The following is a 21,674-nucleotide window of genomic DNA, read 5'->3' as shown; positions in this document are numbered from 1 at the left end:
CCTGCTCCACTTTGGCGGTAGCCTGCACAACATTTCTAGGAAACACACACCGGTACGGAGGGAACAAAAACAGAACGATCTAGCATGCAGCACTTCAAACGTTAACTTTCCACTTCAAAGTCATATCCCCACCTTATAGGGATTAACATTATGGTCAACTTTTCTTTCATCTTTTAATTACATTTTTTAAAAAGAAGTAGTTTAGCATGGAGAATTCCTCCAATGTGGGTAAATTACCTTCCCCATGAAGAGTTAAACATTTATCCTCAAACCAGGCAAAACAATGCCTTGCCATCAATCAGCCTGAGAAAGCTTTCCTCAAAAAATATATATAGGGGGTTTGTTTAGAGTAGAAAGCTATCAGTGGAGAACATAAAACACTTCAGAAGTTCCTCCTAGGCAATTACAACAGTGGCAACAGTTCAGCCCTAAAGGTTCTCCCCCTGCACCCCCTGCTCCTGTAATACATAGGGGGCTCCGACCATTGTTCTGAAGTTACCAGGCAACAGAAGAAATAAGCATATATAGTCTGAGATCATACCTTCATTACTCCCACCTTTCATTGAGTATTTTTTCCTACAGGCTTCCAGCCAGCTGAACAATTTTATCTTTAGCCTGCTACCCTTTTCATAGCAGAAACATCATGGCTTGGCAAACAACAAACATAGGAAGCTGCCTTGTACCAAGTCATGGAGGAAGGGCTATCAGTGGCTACTAGTCATGATGGCTATGCTCTGCCTCAGATCACTTTTACACATCACTTGGGAAGACAGGCAAACTAATGCTAGTGTCCTAGAAGAAGCAAAGATCACCAATGTTGAAGCAACGATTCTTCAACATCAACTTCGTTGGACTGGTCATGTTGTGCGGATGCCTGATGATCATCTTCCAAAGCTACTACTCTACTCCGAACTTAAAAATGGAAAGCGTAATGTGATGGGACGATGAGCTGCTTGTGTGTAAAATCCAAGTCCCTCAGAGTTTGGTCAAGTTTGCAAACCTCTGTCTGTAACGGAGCCCCTTAAACATGGCTCCGTCAGTCGCTGGCAGTTTCCGACAGTGGTTGCTTTCGGAATCGCTTCCAACATAAAAGCTCCTTAACGGAAACACGTCTTCTGGACTCTCTGCGTGACAGTTTCCGGCGAGGAGTGGGTGTCCCTACAGGAGGTCCTGAAACCTCCCCACTGTTTTCGCTGGAAGTGTCTCTGAGCCATCCCTCCAGCTCACTTTCCCTCAGCTCAGCTCCTCTCCCCCTACTGGTTCCTTCTTCAGCTGCTGAGTCTCTCCCAACCTGTGTGAGCCCTTTCACTTCCCTTCCTTCCGATGGCAGTTCCCTGACATCCACCTCCCCTCCAGGGCCCCCTTCATCCCCTCTCGCCCCCTCCTCTACGGGCGGTGAGGAGGCAAAACCCCGGAATGAACTTCCTTCATCTTCCGATGTCTCGAACACTTCTCTCCACCTGTTGCGGTTCCTGGTCTCGAAGTACTCCTCCTCCTCAGAGTCCATCTCCCCTTCCCCTTCCGAGTCCGAGAATCCTTCCAACTCCTCCTCCTCATCGGTGGTCCCAAAGTATTCCCTCCGGAACCTCTCCACAGGCTGAGGTTTCCTTGGGAACCTTTGATGGAACGTTTCTATCAATACCTCGTCATTGATATCTTCTGCCATTACCCAAGTGTTTTCTGACTCCGGTTCTCCTTCCCACGCTACCAAATACTCCACCTGATCCCCCTTCCACCTGGCGTCGAGGATTTCTGCCACATGGCTGCTGCATTCCCTTTCTTCTATGACCGGTCCCCGAGTGGCCATCCCTTCTCGTCCCCCCTCATACGGTGACAGTAACGACCTGTGAAATACTGGGTGCAGTTTCATGTGGTTGGGTAACCGGAGCCTGAAAGCCACTGGGTTGACCTGTTGAATGACCTCAAAGGGACCCAATCTCCTGGGTCTTAATTTCTTACAACCTCCTTTGAACGGCAACCCTTGGGTTGACAGCCACACCCTATCTCCCACCCTTATGGTTTCACCTTCCCTTCGGTTCTTGTCTGCCTGCCTCTTGTATTCTTCCTTCGCCCTTTCTAAGTTGAGTTGGAGCTGACGATGGATTGCTTCCATTTCTTCTACAAAATGCTCAGCTGCCGGGACGCTCCATCTCTCCCCTTCTCCCCCTGGGAAAGCCCTGGGATGACACCCATAATTAGCCAAGAAGGGGCTCATCCCTGTGGACACATTCTCGGCATTGTTGTAGGCAAATTCCGCCAGCGCCAACTTTTCTACCCAGTCATTCTCTCTGTCATTGACATAACACCTCAGGTATTGCTGGAGGACACCGTTTGCTCTTTCCGCCTGCCCGTTGGTTTCGGGGTGCCGGGCAGTCGAAAAGTTGACCTCCACCTGCAGTAAGCTCATGAGCTTCCTCCAGAACCTGGAAGTAAATTGTTTTCCTCGGTCTGAGACCACCCTCAATGGCACCCCGTGCAACCTAAAAATGTGTTCTACAAATAACTTCGCTGTCTCTTCCGCCGTGACTGCATGCGAGCAGGCTACAAAGTGGCACATCTTTGTTAGTAGGTCTACCACCACCATGATGGCTGTTTCCCCCTTGGACTTCGGCAGATCAGTCATAAAATCTATCGACACTGCCTCCCAAGGTCGTTCTGGGGTTGGTAAGGGTTCTAATAGTCCCGCCGGTGCCCGCCTCTCCCCTTTGGCTCGCTGGCATTGCTCACACCCTCTTACATACTCCCGTACATCTTCCCTCACCTTAGGCCACCAAAATTCCCTGGTGACCAACCACATGGTTTTGTGTTGTCCAAAATGCCCCGCCGTGGGGCTGTCGTGCAACTGCTTGAGTACCCTCCCCCTTAAGTCTCCTTCAGGGATATACAGTGCCCCTTTGTAATACAAAGCTCCATTTCTTTCCTCGAAACCCCCTGGTTCCTCTCCCTCACCCCTAAGACCTCTGAGCTTATTCTGGGCGTATTCATCATTCTCTGTTTCCTCTACCAGTTCTCTTTGTCCCACCAATGCCGCCCCACACACCCAGCGGTCCTCTGGAATGACATGTCTCTCTTCGGGTGCTCCCTCCCCCTCCAAATATTCAGGTTTGCGTGAGAGAGCGTCCGCCCTAATGTTCTCTGGGCCTGGCACGTAACAAATCTCAAAGTTAAATTTGGAGAACTCCTGGGCCCATCTCACTTGCCGTTGGTTGAGCACTCGTGCCGTCCTCCAATACTCTAGGTTCTTGTGGTCAGTGCACACTTGCACCTTATGTTGTGCGCCAATTAGCAGGTGCCTCCATCTCCGGAACGCCTCATGAATGGCTAGTAGTTCTCGGTCATACACCGTGTAGTTCCTCTCGGATTTGTTCAGCTTTCGCGAAAAAAAGGCACACGGTCTCCACTCTGACTCCTCCTTCCCTGGCTGCAGAAGCACCGCCCCAATCGCTCTGTCTGATGCGTCAGTTTCCACTCTCATCGGTTTTTGTAAATCCACATGCAGGAGTTGTTGTTCCGAGGCGAAGGCCCTTTTTAGTTCCTCAAATGCTCGCTCCGCCTCCTCAGTCCAAACGAACTTCTTCTTACTGCTGAGACAGTCCGTAATGGGCGCCGTCAGGTGGGCAAAGTTTCGGATGAACTTACGATAGAAGTTCCCAAATCCTAGGAACCTCTGCACATCCTTCCTTGTTTTGGGTGTTTTCCATTCCAGCACCGCCTGGACCTTGCCGGGATCCATGGCCAATCCCTTGTCTGACAGGCGATACCCCAGGAATTCCACCTCCTTGGTATGAAACTGACACTTCTCCAGTTTCACCCACAGCTGGTTGGCTTGCAGCCTGCTCAACACTTCTCTGACGTCTCTCACATGCTGCTCCTCATTCTCAGAATACACCAACACGTCGTCTAAGAAGGCCACACAATTCTTGTAAAGCAAAGGCCCCAGGACGTGGTTCATAAACGATTGAAAGCATGCGGAGCCTGCTTGTAGGCCGAAGGGCATAACTAAATATTCAAATGCCCCTAAAGGGGTGAACATGGTGGTTTTCCATTCATCCCCCTTCCTTATTCGTATCAGGTTGTACGCCCCCCTTAGGTCCAGCTTTGTGAAAATCTTTCCCTTCCGCACCCTTGTCAAAATGTCGTCAATCCTGGGCATAGGGAAAGCCACTGGTTCTGACACTGCATTTAAGGCCCTGAAGTCACACACCAGCCTCGGCTTGTTCGTGTTTTTTTTATCCACAAAAAACACTGGGCTGCCCCCCACCGCCCTGGACTCTCTGATGAACCCTCTCTTCAGGTTCTTGTCAATGAACTCTCTTAGCTCCTGCATCTCTCTGTCTGACATGGCGTACAGCTTGCCTACAGGGAGCTGTGCCCCAGGGAGTAAATTGATTTGACAGTCAAAGGGTCTATGCGGAGGTAGTTGGTCAGCTTCCCTTTCGCTGAAGACGTCGCGGAGATCTGCGTATTGTCGTGGTACCTTCACGTTCTCCGTTACTTCAGTCCCTGCTAGGGTGGCTTGGGCCCCTGCCAAACCCTTTCCCTCCTTGCAGTGTTCTAAGCAATGTGCTGAACCAAAAGAAACCACTCTCTGATGCCAGCCCACCAGCGGATCATGTAACGCTAGCCAGCTCATCCCCAATATAATGGGAGCTCCTCCCAAGGTGGCCACATTAAACGCTATCAGTTCGGTGTGCCTTGCCACCTTCATTATCATTGGGACGGTCTGCAAGCTGACTTCTCCTCCCAACAGCTCCCTGCCATCGATCGTGGTCACCTGCAGGGGGTTGCTTAAAGGGATCGTCTGTATCTGGTGTTCAGCTGCAAACTCTTTGCTCATGAAATTGCAGGAGCTGCCTGAGTCCAACAGCGCCTTTATCTTTAGAGGGTGTCCGTTTGGCAGCTCTAGCGCCACTTCTATCACTAGGGCGGGTTTAGGAGGTTCTGGCGTGGGCACTTTCACTGCTCTTTGGCTTGGCTGCTGTGCCCCGACGGTGGCAGCCAGGCGTTGGCTTTTACTTGCTCCGGTATTTCTTCCTCTCTTCCCTCCACAGCTCCTACCATCCCTTGCCATTCCTTCCTCTGGGGGCAGACTCTGGCAAAGTGACCTGGCTGTTGGCAGAGATAGCATTTCCGGGCGCCTTTTCCCTCCTTCTTTCCCCCCTCACTGGGCTTTGAAACTGCGCGCGCGCGCGCTGTTCCGATTTCCATCGGCTCTGCCGGCGGGAAAGTTGGCTCTGGAATGTCTGGAATGCGGAACTCCTTCCAACGTTCCCCCTTCCCTTCCCGCCTCTCCAATGCTCTCGCCTCCTGGCGCGCTCCTATGGTCAGCGCTGATTTGGTCAGCTGGTCCATAGACTCCGCCCTGGGCGCCCGGGAAAGTTCGTCTTTCACAGCCGAAGAAAGCCCTTCTTCAAAGAGCATTTGAATGGGTTCCGCCGATAGATCCCACCCCAATTTATGGATCAACATGGTGAACTCAGTCCAGTACTCACGGACAGATCGGCTCCCCTGTTTGCAAGCCATTAACTGTCTGCGCACCACTCCCTGTTCAATATCGCTGGAAAACATCAGATCCATGGCGCGAAAGAACTTCATCGTGTCCTTTAGGACGTCACTATTCGCTGCCATCAGGGGTCTAACCCAGTCTCTCGCCCCCTTTTCAAGATGCCCAATCACGAAAGCCACTCGTGATTCCTCGTCAGGGAATTCATCAAACTGCAGATTGAGGGCATATTGCATCTCTGTCCGAAAGCCATGATAGTCTTTGGGCTCCCCCCCAAACTTCTGCACCAATCCTGGTACCTTTCTGGCGAGCTGGGTGTCTTTCCCCTTTTTGTCTGCATCCTGAGCCCTCCTCTCCTCAAGCCTCGCCGTCTGCAGCGCTAGCTGGACCTCCAACACCCGGTACCTTTCTTCCAGGCTTGGACCCGCTCCAGCTCCTGCTTCTCCGGTTCCGGCTGGGTTGCTCATGATGCCTTCTCCTGCACAAGCTGCTCACGGAGACTGTCGGAATGCTGTGATGGGACGATGAGCTGCTTGTGTGTAAAATCCAAGTCCCTCAGAGTTTGGTCAAGTTTGCAAACCTCTGTCTGTAACGGAGCCCCTTAAACATGGCTCCGTCAGTCGCTGGCAGTTTCCGACAGTGGTTGCTTTCGGAATCGCTTCCAACATAAAAGCTCCTTAACGGAAACACGTCTTCTGGACTCTCTGCGTGACAGTTTCCGGCGAGGAGTGGGTGTCCCTACAGGAGGTCCTGAAACCTCCCCACTGTTTTCGCTGGAAGTGTCTCTGAGCCATCCCTCCAGCTCACTTTCCCTCAGCTCAGCTCCTCTCCCCCTACTGGTTCCCTCTTCAGCTGCTGAGTCTCTCCCAACCTGTGTGAGCCCTTTCACTTCCCTTCCTTCCGATGGCAGTTCCCTGACACGTAACGTTGGTGGTCAACAAAAGTGGTTTAAAGATTCTCTCAAGGCAAATCTTTAAAAATGTAGTATAAACAGCGACAACTGGGAAACACTGGCCTGTAAGTGCTCCAGTGGGAGAACAGCCTTTACCAAAGGTGTCATGGACTTTGATGATGCTCAAACTCGGGACGAAAGGGAGAAATGTACTAAGAGGAAGGCACGCTTAGCAAACCCGCACCGTGATCAACTCCCGTCCGGAAACCTATGTCCCCACAGTGGAAGGACATGTGGATCCAGAATTGGCCTCCACAGTCACTTACGGACTCACTGTTAAAACCGTGTTTATGGAAGACAATCTTACTCGGCTACGAATGATCGCCAAAGAAGAAGAAGTTCTGCCTCCACAGTTTGGAGGCAGCAGTGCTTTTGAATGCCATTTGCTGGAAGCCACAGGAAGGGAGCCTGCTCTTGTGCTCATGTTCTGCTTGTTGAAATCCCACAGGAATCCGTTCAGCCCCTGTGAGAATAGGATGATCTGTGATTGGCCTGATCTAGCAAGCTCTCCTTATGTTCTTAATAGATCCATCTAGCTCAGCATTGTCTACATGGACCAGCAGCAGACCTCCAGCCCTACCTGGAGATGCTGGGGTCTGAACATCTGCAACAACCTTCTGCAACAACAACAACAAATTATTTATACCCCGCCCATCTGGCTGGGTTTCCTAGCCACTCTGGGTGGCTCCCAACAGAATATTAAAAACACGATAAAACATCAAACATTAAAAACTTCCCTAAACAGGGCTGCCTTCAGATGTCTTCTAAAAATCAGATAGTTGTTTATTTCCTTGACTTCTGATGGGAGGACGTTCCACAGGGTGGGCACCACTACCAAGAAGGCCCTCTGCTTGGTTCCCTATAACCTCACTTCTTGCAGGGAGGGAACTGCCAGAAGGCCCTCGTAGCTGGACCTCAGTGTACGGGCTGAATGATGGGTATACTTCAGATGCTCTACAACTTATCGATGGGCTTCCCTACTTTGCGTGCTTTAGGATAACCAAATTTAACATGTACACTTGTTCTGACATGCAATCTATATGATTTTTGCTAAGTGCAGGAAAAGAAATCCCTCCCCACAAAGGATTACTGCTTGATTCATTACTAAAATCCAAGTTGAACTTTTCATTTCCCCCCTCCTTTGTTACCGCTGTCATTTTAAGTCTGCATTTCCGTTGTATGTTTAAATTACCTGTCTAATACTGAACAAAAGAACACAGCTCTTCCCTGCACTTAGCAATTCTAATTACATCTGAAGGAGGAGGGAGGGCAAATTATGCACACAGGTAGCTTTCCATTGTTTTTGCTCCCTAAATGCTTTTTTTTCAGGAGTGGGGGGAAAACTACGAAGGAAGAACTCCAGGGACATTATACTGCAAATTACTGCTTCACGGTTGGCATAGACTATACTGCTTCCTTCTCTGGTGAAAAAAAGAAAAGAAAATATAAATGCAAAGGATTCTTTTTCAGTTGCAACTCTTCACGGTTAGCGTTCAGACACCACATCACAGCCACCACCCCAGTTCACAATTCACACTGTTTTGATTAGAAGCGAAACCTATAAAGGAAGGCAGCCTCCTGGGAGATCATCTGATTTGCCTGGCAGAGGCCATAAATGCAAATCATGGGCAGGGAGTGACCGTAGCTCAGTGGAAAGGGACATGCTTTGCATACAGAAGGGCCCGAATTCAAACCCTGCCGTCGAAAAGATCAGGTAGCAAGGGATCAGCCCGTGGTTGCCAGAGCAGGCAATATTACAAGAATTGACAAGTGAGTAGTTTGGCCTGGTAGCAAGGCAGCTTCCAAAGCTTATACCCATCACTCAGGTGTACCTGAACTAATTTGTATGAAAACACCAACCTCCTCCAACCTGGTGCCTCCAGGTGTTTTAGACTACAACTCGCATCAGCCTCAGACAGCATGGTCAATGGACAAGGATGATGTTGTCCACAAAACCCGGAGGGCACCAGGGAGGAGAAGGCTTTGATTTGCAGCGGGGAGATCCCTGTATATGCATACAAATCAAAATTAAGACTTTTTAGGATCTCAGGACTGAGGAAAGATTTCTGCCTGAAACCCTTGAGAGCTGTTGCCAGAGACCTACTGAAATTTCACTGAAAACGGGGATCTGTTCATTGTAGGCTTCAATCCCAATGCAGCATAGACATGCCTTATTTTACCTACAGCAACAGCCTCTTCAAGGCTGTTTTCTTTTTGGCGGCTGTCTGCAGTCTCTGGCTCAGCTCACACCATGGTTTGTGCTAACCACGGTTTAGAACCCAATGCCATGGTTTGAGCTTTGAAATGTTCAACAGGCAAACCACGAGTCAGAGCTGCTACTTTTGTTTTTTTCCCTTCAGCACTCAGTGTGTAATGTGAATACATTCCCTCTGCTACCATCTCCATTGTAGGAGTAGGTGTAGTTGTAACTATGGTTTGTCAATTCCAAAAGAATGCCAGACTATAGTTAGCACAAACCTTGGTGCACAAATCCACTCCAACTCATGGCTTCCAATTATAGTTTGCCAGTCAATCACAAACCAGAGTATATCAGCTCAAACTACATACTAAACCACATTAAAGGTTCATTAACCATGGTCTGGTATGACATCAGCACTGAATCCTCATAATGCTAAACCATACATCTAACTATGCTTTACTATGACCACACCTGTCTGTTTTGTCTCTCTCTGCTCTTACAAGGAAAAAAAAAAGCCACCATCCCCTACTTAGTGTTATATCAGACTCTGAGACTGTGCTACAACAAACCACAATAAAAAATCAAGAACAAACATCAGCTACAGACTTCCGGTCGGCGCCAGCGTTAATGGCGGTCCTCTTTCCGAGCTTCGGAGGAGGACTGCTCTGCGAGTTCGGGTCTGACCCGCTACGGCAAGCGGGGGACCCCTAAAATCACAGGCGTGGAAGCCTGTGAACAAGGAGACTCGGTGGGCACCAGAAGCGCCCCCCCTTACTGCGAAAGAGCCTTTTTAAAGGCTCCGGAACGGAATCGGGAGAGCGCGGTGCTGAGAGTCGTTACCCAGCCCGCAGGGTGAAGCCGCGTCGCCATTGACGGAGAGCGCCGATTCCTTCCTGTAAATTTTGGACTGAAAAACCCGTGAGTAAGATTGGACGTCTATCAGGAACTAAAGATTTAAACCTGAAATTTGGCTGAAAACGGGGAAGGTGAAAATTAAGGAAGTCTGCCTTCCCTCGACTGCATTACAGTTAAAGCAACGGAGTTTTAAAGCTGCATCCGCAGGAAGCAATTCAGAACTGTTTAAACCTGACATTGAATATAGATTCCCCTCTAGCAAGCAGGGCAGAGGGGAGGAAAAGGGACATTAGAATTCTGCATGATCTACCTAAAGGGAAAAAAAAAGCCTTCCGCTGTCTTAATCCACTGAAACGGACTGCCAAACAAGATATTAGGGCACTGAACTGTCTTAAACTTGTGGGAAAGTTACATGGTTAAAGTTTTGCTTGATACAAAGTTTTGGGACTTTATTGCTACAGTATACTGGAGTGTGTTGAAAGAGTATCTACAGGAAAAAAGTGTTGCAGTTTATATATTCAAGCCTCCTGATATATTTGTTTTTAACTTCTTTGTTTCCCCCACTTGGACATTTTGTTCTGCTCCCTCTAGAGGGCTGAAAGTATTACTTGCAACGGTTTAAGACAGTGGGATTTTCCATCAGGGAACTGTCTTTGTGGGAACGTCCTTGGGACATGAGTGCCCCGGCAGAAGAGATAACTACCAGAGCTAAAGCTAAACAGCAACAACTGCAACAAAAGAAAAGAGGCTCAATTTCTAGTCTAACTCCTACAGGAGCAGCTGGACAAGAAAAAGTGACAGCTGCCTCCATGGAGTCAGTGACACAGGCATTACTTAAGATAAACCAATCTTTGGAGACTTTGACAAAGCAGAGTACAGAAAACTCACAAAAACTAACAGAACTAACAGCGAGATTGGACTTGAACACGAAAAGTGTGACATCCAATACAGAATCTATAAATAAGCTGATTGAAGAAAACTCGGCAACACGTAAAATTGCAGAGGACGCCAGAAAAATTGCTGGAGAGGCACAGGAGAAGTTAGAACCGATTGCTAAGAAGGTATATGAGCATGATGCGACCCTGTCTTTGATGGAATTACAGAGAAAGGAGAGAAACCTGAAATTAAGATCAATTCCCGAGAGTGAAGGGGACAGCCTCGTGGAGTTCCTAACACAAGCATTTGCTGACTTTTGGCAGGAGGATTTGGAGGAGGAAGAATTTAAGATAATAACAGCATTTAGATTGGGCAGGAGACAGAACAGAAAGACCCCGAGGGATTGTCTGATTACTCTCAGATCTACGGAAGAAAGAGACAAAATATTAAAACTACATTACCAAAAGGCCTTGGAAATTGAAAATTCACCTATACAAATCTTTAAAGACATCCCTAAATATATCTTGGAGGTGAGAACCTTCTATAAGGATTTGGTCTACCTGCTGAAGAAGAACAACATCCTCTTTAGGTGGGAGTTTCCACAAGGACTGTCCTTTAACTACAAGGGAAAGAAGGTGAAAATAAAGACAATCCAAGACAAAGAGAAGTTCCTGGAGAGAAATAACGAGGACTTACAGAAGGGAACGGTGGATCCAATTTTAGAACAAAGGAGAGCGTTAGATATTTTGAACCTATCGTTTGGACTTAAACCACCGCCATCAGAGGAAGAGCAACAACTTGGAGCAGTAGGAGGAGTAACGGAGAAACAATAAGATGGCCCTGCAATTCCTCAGTTGGAATTGCAATGGGCTAAACATGCCTTTGAAGAGACGACAGGTGTTTCATATTTTGAAAAAAGAACAATTGGATTTGATTTGTTTACAAGAAACTCATGTAACCAGGGTACACAGGAAACTACTTATAAATAAAAGATTAGGACAAGAATTTATCTCATCGGACAAAGTCAAGAAAAGAGGAGTTGTGATTTATGTAAAAGAGAAATGGACCCCAAAAATGATGTTTAAAGATGAACAAGGAAGATACCTGGCAGTTGAAATACAAGTACAAGGAGAAAAATTTTTAATAGTTGGAGTTTATGCACCAAATGAAGGCAAGGCGGAATTTTTTAAGAAGCTTCATGAAACTCTGATGGATTATTTGGATTACAATGTAATAATTATGGGAGATATGAATGGTGTGGTCTCTACAAATATGGACAAGGCACAAAGACTGACAATCTCCAAGGAAGGGAGACTTCCGAAGACCTTCTTTGAAATGACTGAAAATATGGACCTAATAGACATATGGAGAACGAGGAACCCTCTTGAGAGAGAGGGAACTTTTTTCTCTCAAGCAATGATGACCTGGACCAGAATTGATCAAATTTGGATTACTAGTGGGATGGCTCCAAAGATTAAGAAGGTAGAAATCTGCCCAAAAACTTGCTCCGACCATAACGCCGTGAAGATGGAAATGAAATTTACAACAACTGGTCAATTTAGATGGAGGATGAATGACACCCTGTTTCGAGATGAGGAGATCCACATGAAGGCCCAAAAAACTTTAAAGGACTACTTTGAAATAAATCTAAAGGCCGATGTGGAAAAAAGAGTGATCTGGGACGCAAGCAAAGCTGTGATGCGAGGATTTCTGATTCAACAAAATTCAATAAAAAAGAGAAAGCAGAATGAGAAGAAGGAAAAGATTTTGGAAAAGATAAAAGAAGGAGAGAAAAAATTAAGATTAAAACCAAAGTCCCAGGAGATTTTGAGAGAGATCAAGTTATATCAAACACAATATATGGAACTGATGAATCAAGAGATTGAATGGAAGATAAAGCAAATGAAACAAAAGACATTTGAATCGGCAGATAAATGTGGCAAACTTCTGGCTTGGCAATTGAAGAAAAGGCAGAAATTAAATACAGTTACAAGCCTAGAAGTGGATGGAAAGAATATATCTAAACCTAACGAGATTAGAAACTGTTTTTTGAGCTATTTTAAAAAACTATACTCTCAAGGGCCACAAAATGAAAAGGACATAGATGAATTCCTTAATAAATATGGATTACAAAAAATCTCTCATCAAAGTAAGGTGGATTTAAACCAGAGAATAACAGAACAAGAGATAGAGGGTGCCATTCAGGACATGCAACTGGGCAAATCTCCAGGACCAGATGGACTGACTTCCAGATATTACAAAGCCTTGAAGGAGTGGTTGGTTCAACCGTTAAAGGAAGTCTGTAACGAGATTTTAGAGGGGAAAAAGGCACCAGAGTCGTGGAAAGAAGCTTATATTACACTCATACCAAAGACAGAGACTGAAAAGACTCAACTTAAGAACTACCGCCCAATATCATTACTCAGTGTGGATTATAAAATTTTTGCAGACATTTTGGCAAAAAGATTTAAAAGAGTGTTGATGGAGAAGATTCACAAGGACCAAGCAGTCTTTCTCCCAAAAAGGCATTTATCAGACAATGTAAGGAATATAATAGACATTTTGGAACTACTAGAGGTGAACTTAAACACCAAAGCAGTGTTGATCTTTGTGGACGCGGAGAAAGCCTTTGACAATATTTCTTGGAGTTTTATGAAAAAGAATCTTCATGGGATGGGGGTAGGTCAAGGCTTTGAGAACGGTATGGGTGCGATATATTCTGAACAAAAAGCTAAGCTGATTGTAAATAATGTGATAACTGAGGAACTTAAGATAGAAAAAGGAACACGACAGGGGTGCCCAATTTCCCCATTGCTTTTCATTTCTGTTCTGGAGGTGTTGCTAAATATGATTAGAAATGACCAGCAGGTTAAAGGTGTACAGGTCGGAGCCAAACATTACAAGTTAAGGGCCTCTGCAGATGACTTAGTATTGACCTTACAAGAGCCAGACACTAGTACGAAAAGGGTGTTGGAGATAATTCAACAATTCGGCCAGGTAGCCGGATTTAAACTGAACAAACAGAAGACTAAAGTCTTAGAAAAAAATCTAACAGTCATGGAGAAGGAGAAATTTCAAGAAGAGACAGGTTTGACAGTGGTTAAGAAGGTGAAATACCTAGGGGTTCACTTGACATCTAAAAATTTGAACTTGTATAAAGATAATTATGAAAAGTGTTGGTCAGAAATTAAAAAAGATCTAGAAATATGGTCAAATTTGAAATTGTCAATGTTAGGCCGAATTGCAGTTATTAAGATGAATGTATTGCCTAGAATGTTATTTTTGTTTCAAACTTTGCAGATTCTTGACAAGATGGACTGTTTCAAGAGGTGGCAGAAAGACATTGCGAAATTTGTCTGGCAGGGCAAAAAGCCCAGAATAAAATTTAAAGTACTTACAGATGCAAAAGAAAGAGGGGGATTTGCCCTGCCGGACTTAAAACTGTATTATGAGGCAGCAGCGTTTTGCTGGCTGAAAGAGTGGATGCTCCTCGAGAACACAGATATCTTGGATTTAGAAGGTTTCAATAATACATGTGGTTGGCATGCATATCTATGGTATGATAAAATCAAAGTGCATAGGGCCTTTAAAAATCACATTGTCAGAAAAGCGTTATTTAATGTTTGGATAAGATATAAAGACTTGTTGGAAAACAAAACCCCTAGATGGTTGTCACCCTTGGAGGCTAAGGCATTGAAGAAACTCAATGTATTGGGAAATCTTGGAACAAGATGGAGATAAATTGAAATTACAGAGTCATGAGAAATTGAAACCTAAAGTACGAGACTGGCTCCATTATTATCAAATAATGGAGGTCTACAAACAAGATAGGAAAATTGGCTTCCAGGTGGAGAAATCAAAATTAGAAACTGAATTGTTAGAACCCAATACCAAGAATTTATCAAGAATGTATAATTTGCTGCTGAAATGGAATACACAAGATGAAACAGTTAAATCGGCTATGATTAAGTGGGCACAGGACATTGGTCATAACACTATGTTTGCTGACTGGGAATGGTTGTGGAACACCGGTATAAAATTTACGGCATGTAATGCCTTAAAGGAAAATATTATGAAAATGATCTACAGGTGGTACATGACCCCAGTCAAGCTAGCAAAAATGTATCATTTGCCTGATAATAAGTGTTGGAAGTGTAAAGAAACTGAAGGTACTTTCTATCACCTTTGGTGGACGTGCCCGAAGATTAAGGCTTTCTGGGAAATGATATATAATGAAATGAAAAAGGCACTTAAATGTACTTTCCCGAAGAAACCAGAAGCCTTTCTCTTGGGCATTGTCGGCCAATTGGTGTCAAAGAAAGATAGAATCTTTTTTATGTATGCTACGACAGCAGCAAGAATACTCATCGCAAAGCATTGGAAGACACAAGACTTACCCACTCTGGAAGAATGGCAGATGAAAGTGATGGACTATATGACACTGGCTGAGATGACTGGCAGAATCCGCGACCAGGGGAAGGAGACGGCGGAAGAAGAATGGAAGAAATTTAAAATCTATCTTAAGGACTATTATAAACTTGATGAATGTTAGAATGTCGAGGTTTTGAGAAAGAAAGGGTTACAGCGATATAAGATTAGACTGAAGGGAAGATTAAGAAGACATATGTTTGACAGAACTATTTAGAAGTTGCTGGAAAATTTTGGACATTGGGATGCAGAAAGGGGAGGTATGGGGGAGTCCGAGAAAGAAGGTTTATGAAAAAAAGGTCATGAAACTATACGTGTTTGTATGTCTTTTTATATGTTTGTATTGTCTTAAAAATTTTGTAAAACTAATAAAAATTTATACATATAAAAAACAAACAAACATCAGCTACAGATCATGGTTTACTTGAAACAGAACAAACTATGACCCCTAGTTCAGATATAATGCTAAGCCAGGGACTGCAGTTTGTTTCTTCTCAGCGTGTGGAAAGGAGCAAAAGAACCCTCTTAGGAACATTGATGGCAAACCATTAACTATGGTTTACTGTGATGTGCAAATTGGACTGCTGTGTCTATAGGAGGAGGTTGAGCTGCAAGTGCTGTATGCAACTTTGGCTTTTACACCTGCACTTCAGAAAATCAAACCAACATGTCTGCACCCTTAGCTTTTAATTGCTCCTTTCCAGTAAAACCTAAACAGAATGCAAAGCATTCAACACAGCAGCAGATCTTTTCCTCTCTACACCACAGCATGTCTGCTACCATGCAATTATATTTGCCTCCATTGCATTATGTAGTTGCTGCAACTGATTTAAAACTATTTTTTTGGGGGGGAGGGGAGTTTCATTTCTATAGCAACCAGGGAATACCTCACTCTTTAGAAATCATGTAATCCTTGGGTTAGTCTCTCTCTTAATTTCAGGATAGTCTCTCTTTTAATTTCAGAAAGAAGCACTTAACAATGATATTCTCTTAAGGCAGAAAAGGATGTCCAAAGCAAGTTATCAGCAACTGCCAGATAAAAACAGCATGAGCTGTGAACTTTGCAGCGGCTCAACTTCCCCTCTGTAGCTTGAAAACAATAATTATATAACAAGCAATCTGATGTTGTTAACAATGTTGTTTCGGTAGGCACAACAATAAACGGCTTGGCTAAAGTGACTACAGTTGTACGTTGGTTTTCAAACAGCTTAGTTCTTGAATGTTTTGGCTCCCGAATGCCACACACCCGGAAGTGATTGTTCTGGTTTGCGAACTATTTTTGGAAGCCGAACGTCTGACGGGCCTCCTACAGCTTCCGATTGGCTGCAGGAGCTTCCTGCAGCCAATCAGAAGCCACACTTTGGTTTCCGAATGTTTTGGAAGTCGGATGGACTTCCGAAATGAATTCTGTTTGACTTCCGAGGTACGACTTGTATGGATGAAAGATAATTTCTTAAGATGTGTTTTGTATGCCGCTGTGGTCTTTTACCACAGTTCTGCTGTTAATTTGCACACTTCTGTATACATTTGTGTACCTTAAACTTGAACACATTCACCACTGGGTAGGTGTACACATCTGAGGACTCTGAGGCTGGAGACAAATGGAAACAAACGAAAAACATTCTGGGAGAGGCAGGGCTTTTCTACTACCTCCCCAAATATTCCTTTTGTCCCCAAAGCTGATCAAACAAGCTTTGCAGTTTTTTTTCCAACCAATACAGAATCTTCCAAAGCCTGTTTACCAAAGGCAAAAGCAGGATGAGTTGTGCCCATCGCAAACAGTAACACTTTGAAAAAGAAAAGAAAACTATCTGATCCTGCCCCTTCATTTGAAGGGTACTGCTGTGACCTCTTTTACTGAGGCTGGAGTTGTAGTCCTGTCTTGTAGCTGCGCTTTTATTGTTGTTCTTAATTGGTTTTAACTTAAGCTGCTTTGGGTCACTCTGTGAGAAAAGCAACTAAACAACAACAACATGTACACCACATGCTACCTTTGCCAAATTTTGGATCCAACAATATAAAATGTATTTGTTCGGCATTTATTCATTCAGTTTATATTTATTCATTCAGTTTACTCCTCTTTTAAATCCAGTGGGCTGTAGGACTTCCCTTCTCCACTCTTCTCACCACAGGAAGAGGACGAGTGAAAACATGAGGCCCATCTCCAATCTTTCCTGGTGAAAATCTCTGGGGAAAGCAATAACTGACGTTTGTAGGTATTGTACATTCAGTGCCAACTGTGCGCATTGACTCAACATGTCAAAATATGTCAGGCACTTTCTGAGGATCACCTCCAAACTCTTTATCCCAAAGCGGTGCAGGTAAGCACCTTCAGTACACTAAGCCGGTGAGCAGCACCTTGACATGCAAACGATCCATCACAATTACTATTGGATTAACTGGCGCTCGGTTTAGATTTACTCAGAGGGGGTGACAGTGGTCTATTTTGCATGAAATAGAGCTAAAAACACGGTTATGGTCCAGGATGTCGGCTAAGTGTTCAGGAAAAGGAGGATGTGAGCCAAGAATGGTGCACAAGAAGCTGCATTTCGCGGAAACCGAAAAGGAAAGAGCACACAAGAGCAAAGCTCGCAAATTCCCTTTCCTATCATGCAGACGAAGCCAACAAATGCTACTTCTGATACTGTTAAGTGCCTGCAAAAATTTTGGAGCAGACGCACAAGCGATGCATGTCTCAAAATGTCCTGCTGAAATCCTGTAACTTTTTAATATTGCAAATGTTCTGGGGGAGCGGGTGGGTTGCTCCACTTTAGTTGTGCTGTAGTGTGAGAACACCACTCCAGACAACGGCAATGCAACAACATTGGGGAAGTGTTGCAGAACATCTAAATAAAGCAGAATGATGTGTGGACGGCCCAGTATAAATCAAACCACTAAAGCTCTATTATCGTGTTGCAGAACACACCTGCCAAAAGCGAAAGCAGTCTGGAGGGGCTCCTAATGATGTTGGCATAAAATGTATTCAGGGTGAGGCACAAGGAGCAATCCAGGAGCAACCCATTGTCCTTGGCCTGTTTGCATACGAGGCACAGCAAACATTGGCAAAGCTGCTTGAGCAGGAAGAGGAAAGGGAACAAGTCAAAACACCCCTGATGGACTTTTAACAAACATCAGAAATAATTCACATTGCGCTGTAAGTCGGTGAATTTCATCGAGTCGTGGGAAATCTGGCGGGCTACCTTTCTATCTCCACCTGTACATTAACATCACAGGCTAATGGATGTATGCTTACTTTAGACCCTAAAAACCGAGGGCTTCCTTCAAAGGCGTGACAGTACATCCCACTAATGCATCTCTCTGCCTGCCATCTCCAGTAGAGGCAACTGCTGCAGATTAAGACATGGAGTGTATCTCCAGCTCGCGGAATAAACTTCGAAATGTCTCCAGGGCACAATTAGGCTGTTTAATTTTATCAATTATTCAAAAGGTGCCACTCCTTTAATTTAGTATGCTTTGCATCCAAGGCAGTTAAGTTTTGTTTGCAATGCTTCATTCTTGCTTGGAGTAATATGGCATATAAATGGATAATTGCAAAGTAAATGATCAGCGTGATTTATTATTATTTCTTGCTTTAATATAATAGTTCTAAGGACATTTATGTGGAAGAAAGAGCTATTGATTTCAGTGGGTCTTCCTACACTGGTTTACAACATATGACACTTTCTGAGCACAGCAGCCCTAGCGATATGTGCCAGTGCATGTCAGTGATGAAGTCAGCTGCTTTCAGACTCTGGACTTAAGTGGTCTGACAAGTTGTCCTTCCTCTTTAGATCAGGGGTGAGGAACCTCTGGCCCATGGGCACCAAGTCTCTCCAATTGGCCCGTGAGGCCATTTTTGTCAAGTTACACCCACCTGCCCTAATCCTGATGTCACATATGACATATAAGATGTCACATGTCAGGCAGGTAAAGTCAAGGCTTGGCCGAATGGGTGTTTTCAGTCATTGCTGATAAGTCGATAAAGCACAGGGGAAGAAAGTACTTGGGGACGGGCTTGGCAAAAAAATGGGGTGGAGATGTGAGCTGGCATATTTAAGAGAATGGTACATGAAACTGTGCAATCTTGTGACGTTAAATACAGTTATGCGGTCCATGAGTGTTGGACAAGGAACATTTTAAGTGTTAAGAAATTTGAAGATGATTTTGGAATGCTAAGCAGGATATTATATTAGGAAATCCCTCCCCCTGTTTATCAACATTGGTAATTTAACAGTATATCTGATATGGTACTTTGTTTACTTCTGTGTACTGAAAAATCAGCTACATAAAATTTTCTAAAAATTACAAATATTGAATTTTATGTCCTAATTCTTGAAATAAAATAATTTTATTCATAGCAAGGATGCTGCTCATCATTATTACTGCTGTTATTAAGAATATTACTCATAACTATTGTTATATTTAATAACTGTATCACGATAAAATAAAAAGTGTCCCCATGCCATTGGAAACAAAGGCCCCAAACCAGGGATGGTGACTCTCTAGGTGTTGGACTTCTACTCCCATGAGCCTCTGCCAGTATGGTCAATGGTCAGGGATGATGGGTACTGAAGTCCAGTATCACTGGCACTAAGGTTAGCCACCACTGCCCTAAATTAATGTGAATATGGCTAAATATGCCAAGGACTGTTCTATCCGTATATGCTGAAACAGATGTTTAAATACCAGATGAGGAAATTCCCTTCATTCAGCTTACCAACTGCATACTATTTACAGCTGCACATGTAGCATTTTTTAAAAATACTCAGCAGGGAGCAATATATAAAGCAGATAACCAGAGGAGTGAGAGATTTAAGTGCCTGGCCACTGTGACTTAATGATCTAATTCAGAAAGCCTCTTTCCTCGCAATCATTTGCAAATGTATGTGCCAACCTTTTAAACAGGATACAGGAAAAGGTGGACTGCTACTTGCAGGAAATAAACCAGGCATGTATGAGTCAATTTTCTGTCTCCCTTCACAGAAGTAAAAATGGCAATCTTGAATTGTAAATGAAAACTGAAGTAAATGGGCTCTTGAATTAATGGATTCTACATACTGGAATTAAACGAAAAGACAGCCAAAATCCAACTGGCAAACAACAATAAAGGCAGTGTCACGCTTGGCTTTGTGAAACACAAAATGATAAGTCTCACTTAAATAGGAGGCTCCCTTAAAAATTCTACCCCAAACTGTAAAATAAGAACTGCAAAGGAGAATTCTCATAATCAAGCAACAACGAATCATTCTTGAACCATCATGAATAACTGCCTCTCGTTACACTTCAGCTGTGTTCCAATCTGAGGTTGTGAACTATCTAATGAAGTGTTTGAAAATTGAGGATTAGTGACAAAAGGCTCCTTACCAAATTTTTGGTCAAACCTCCAAGCGGGCACATGGGTGCTATGCTTCAAGTTGTTGTTTGTAGGGAGAGGCACTGTTACATAGATGGGTCCATTCACTGGAACTGGAGTCCCATCGCTTCTGAGTAAGTGAACACTAACTGCAGTGACAGGAGTAAGATCATACCTAGTGTTATTTCCTGTAAGCAAATGAACAACAGTATGAAAATGCATAAAATATAACTTTCAAAGCCAATTAATACATAGAATGATCACATGGACACCTACTATTTTTCATTAACGAATCAGCTTCCCGCTACCTAAGGGTGTCATGACCTGGACACCACTTTGCAAAATTTAAAGCATATGAGGCCAGTTACAGGCAGTGGCAGAGCCAACATGAACATTGCGTTAATGGTGTGATTAACAATCACAATGTGGTTTTTTTAAAAATAAAAAGGACTAGTTCTTGGTAAAAATCCCCCTCTTCCCATGTGAAATTAGAGGAAAAAACCTCAAATTGGCTTCATGATTGCAGCTGGAGATGGAAGGCTTAAACACCCCTATCCATATGGCTGATGACTACCATCCCCACAATACCCAATTTTTACTTTTATTTTAGAAAGCCACAACGTGATTGCTAATCACATCATTAACTAATGTACAGTTTGGCCTTCAGCTCATTCCAATTCAACATTACAATCCTACCGAGGTTTTAACTTCCTCGTTTCAAATAGCTTAAGAGTTTGGCCACATGCCTCTCAGATGAAAGCACCACTGATTACATTGTCTTGCTATGTCCATCCCATACACCGACAGCTTGCTGGTGACAAAGAAAGTGGCAAGCGAAGGATGACAATGACAAGCAATTGTTGTTCCTGTCATCCTGCGGCGGCGATGCTTTCTCTGCATGTGGACATTTAGCAAATAAATCCAAGGTGTGAATTGAAAGTACTTTCATGCACATATGAATGGCCTGTCAGTTTCCCCATTCAGCTGCATCCCTTCGCCCTGCCGTGATCCACGACCCAGGAACCATGCACTGTGCAACACAGGGGGTTCAGAGGATGATGAAGCTTCAGCTCTGGCCTTGGGGAAAGAACAGTTAGGACTGTCTTCCAGGCCCCCTTACTGAGACATGGCACCCGTCTCCCCAGCCTATCAGGATCCAAAGGCTGAAGAATATGGTGACGGCCCCTTAAAAACCAGTCAGTTCATCTGGGATGGTGGGGTGTACCGCATGACAGGTCCAGACTACTGTACTTATAAGAAATTGGTTGTCGCTAGATCAGCGGTTCTCCCCATATGTTGTTGGACTACAACTCCCATCATCCCTGAGCTCTGGCCTTGCTAGCTAGGGGTGATGGGAGTTGTAGTTCAACAACACCTGGGGACCCACAGGTTGAGAAAGGCTGCGCTAGATGCTTGCTGAGACATCAGCTTGCAATGCTAGCTCAGCAGGACCCTGGGAGCTCTCCAAGGTCCTGTAGATACTTTGGGTGCCTTGCATTCCTGACTT

General features: G+C 44.5%; 1 protein-coding gene across 3 annotated transcripts in view; it reads right to left on the bottom strand.

Annotated features, from left to right (window-relative positions):
* The window catches only part of FAM171A1 (family with sequence similarity 171 member A1), an 81,308-nt gene that overhangs the window by 16,098 nt on the left and 43,536 nt on the right, over positions 1 to 21,674 (bottom strand). For 2 of the 3 annotated variants that reach the window (XM_080974411.1, XM_080974412.1), the window contains one exon: positions 20,179 to 20,355. In XM_080974411.1, coding sequence (XP_080830537.1) covers positions 20,179 to 20,355 — 177 coding nt within the window. The remainder of the gene's footprint in view (positions 1 to 20,178; positions 20,356 to 21,674) is intronic. The other variant, XM_080974410.1, reaches the window with a different exon arrangement.

The sequence above is a fragment of the Podarcis pityusensis genome (assembly GCF_964106645.2).
Source record: "Podarcis pityusensis genome assembly, chromosome: 12".
Taxonomy (NCBI): Eukaryota; Metazoa; Chordata; class Lepidosauria; order Squamata; family Lacertidae; genus Podarcis; species Podarcis pityusensis.
This window is presented reverse-complemented; position numbering and strand designations above follow the sequence as displayed.